At 38.2% G+C, this 2,231-nt stretch overlaps 2 protein-coding genes across 7 annotated transcripts in view; both read right to left on the bottom strand.

Moving 5' to 3' along the window:
- The window catches only part of LOC107727267 (myotubularin-related protein 1-like), a 21,189-nt gene that overhangs the window by 5,214 nt on the left and 13,744 nt on the right, over positions 1-2,231 (bottom strand). For all 6 annotated transcript variants that reach the window (XM_016537082.1, XM_016537076.1, XM_016537077.1 and 3 more), the window contains one exon: positions 625-810. In XM_016537082.1, coding sequence (XP_016392568.1) covers positions 625-810 — 186 coding nt within the window. The remainder of the gene's footprint in view (positions 1-624; positions 811-2,231) is intronic.
- Positions 1,281-2,231, bottom strand: part of LOC107727265 (mitogen-activated protein kinase kinase kinase kinase 2-like) — a 40,074-nt gene continuing 39,123 nt past the window's right edge. The window contains exon 33 of the transcript XR_001638340.1: positions 1,281-1,293. The gene's annotated coding sequence lies outside the window, so the exon portion shown is untranslated. The remainder of the gene's footprint in view (positions 1,294-2,231) is intronic.

The raw sequence follows: 2,231 nt of genomic DNA, 5'->3' as shown, positions 1-2,231 counted from the left end.
CAGGGTTGGGAGGGTTACTTTTAAAATGTATTCCGTTACAGTTACAAATTACTTCATTAAAAAAGTATTCAGTAACGTAATCCAAGTACCACGATATAAAAGTAATGTAATCTGATTACTTTTGGATTACTTCAAGTTACATATGTAAATAAGTCATACGTAATAGTAAGTAATAGTTAAGCCTGCATTTCAGCCCGGGCCCAGACTTACAGACTTAACAAAATATAATCACTTCGCCATTACATTCAAAACTGAACTATTTTAATAGCTGAACCAGTAGTATAAGGAGAAGGGAAAAAAAAGACGGGCTCGGGCCGGTAATTCTGATAAACTGTCGAACACGGGCCGGGCAAAGGCCTATATTTGAGTTCAGATGAAGACTTCTTATTCTTAAAATTTCTTATTTCTTAACTTATTACTTTAAGAAGATTTTCGATTTGACTGCAATAGATTCAGTCAATGGATGGTTTACTTGTAAATGTTAAGCAAAAGAAATATAAAAAAAAAAAAGAGAAGAGTTTCATTAATGAAACTTCAAGAGAATTAATGTCAGTGTATAATGACCATCTGATGGTGTCCAGTTTCGATCCTGACTTCAAAACTAACATAGTCACATATTCTCACCCTGATGTATTCCAGCCAGTGCGTAGAGTCCACAGATGAGAACCAGCGCTGTTGGTCGATGGCAGGATACACCACCTCCTTGAGTTTCCTCAGGGATTCTCTCATCACGTGTATGTTGGGGATCTCCAGAAAGTTCAGTTCCACATTGATGTAGAAACTCTCATTCTCATATCCTCCATCTTTGGCCTATAGAACAGAAGCCACATATCAGCTATTCCAGAAAACCACCATGTTCCAAAAACACAGTGACCAGCTTAAAGCCTGCAATACACAACAGATTTGCCCAGATTTTGCAGTCTGGCCGAGTCGATGCTATTTTCTGATGTTTAGAGCCAGTCTGCAGATTTTGGTTAGTTAGAGTTGACAAATTTCTGTATGAAGTGCACAGACTCCGGTTTTCCAGCTTCAGACAATGATTCAGTCCAGTAGGAGGAAATTTTTCATTTGTCGTGTGTCTCCTAAAAACAAGGCACACAGTTCTGCGCGAGTTGTATTCAGAAGGACTTGAAAGTCTGGCAGTGTGTGATCCTCAATCATTTAGATTCCAGTATGATGCCCAGTATTTCTCTGTAACCATTTGCAAAATCAACAAGTATATGATGCCTAGTGTTTTAAAATCTGTTTTCCAGCCATAAGTTGGATATTCCAGAAGGGAAACTGTCAAAACATCTGTGTTTTTAATGTTAACAATTCTTCAACCATTTGATTTCTCTCATTCAGATTGCAATTCGAGCCATCACACGATGCTGTAATGTGTAAGGGGAACATGTTTTGACATGTTATCATAAGCCCAGAGCATTGCTGAATTATCTATGAGCTTTTTATCATTTCTTTCATGGAAATACTGAACTGAACTTCTAAGAAATGTTCACAAGCCTTGTCTTGTCCTCATCTTGACTAATCCCCAAAACAGGCGATATTAATCTAAAATGGATAAGATTCTAGCTGAGGGAAGATGCTTATTTTACTCATTTATTCTCATGTCGCTCCAAGACCGTATGACTTTCTTTCTCCAGTGGAACATCAAAGACGATACTGTGAGAAATGTGTTATTTTTGTGCATACAATGGAAGTCACTGGGCTTCCTCAAAACATTCTTCAAAATATCCTCTTTTGTGTTCCATGGGAGAAAGTCATACAGGTTTGGAGCAACATGAGGGTGAGTAACTGATGCCAAAATGTTCATTTTTGGGTCAAACATCCCTTTAGTCTGAGTTAAACCTTAAAGGAACACTCCACTATTTTTGAAAATAGGCTCATTTTCCAACTCCCCTAGAGTTAAACAGTTGAGTTTTACCGTTTTCGAATCTATTCAGCCGATCTCCGGGTCTGGCGGTAGCACTTTTAGTTGTAGCTTAGCATAGATCATTGAATCTGATTAGACAGTTAGCATCTCGCTCAAAAATGACCAAAGAGTTTCTATATTTTTCCTATTTAAAACTTGACTCTTCTGTAGTTACATCGGTGCTGCGTAATATCATTGCGCCTGCTGCACCCATGGTACAGCACCAAAGTTCCTTGATTATTACGCCGGAATGAGAGTATAGTTCCTAGCCATATCGGCCTAGAAAATCGCAACTTTTCATTTTCTGTCGGTCTTAGTACAC

The sequence above is a fragment of the Sinocyclocheilus rhinocerous genome, unplaced genomic scaffold, assembly GCF_001515625.1.
Source record: "Sinocyclocheilus rhinocerous isolate Xijiao unplaced genomic scaffold, SAMN03320098_v1.1 scaffold95, whole genome shotgun sequence".
In the NCBI taxonomy this organism is placed as follows: Eukaryota; Metazoa; Chordata; class Actinopteri; order Cypriniformes; family Cyprinidae; genus Sinocyclocheilus; species Sinocyclocheilus rhinocerous.
This window is presented reverse-complemented; position numbering and strand designations above follow the sequence as displayed.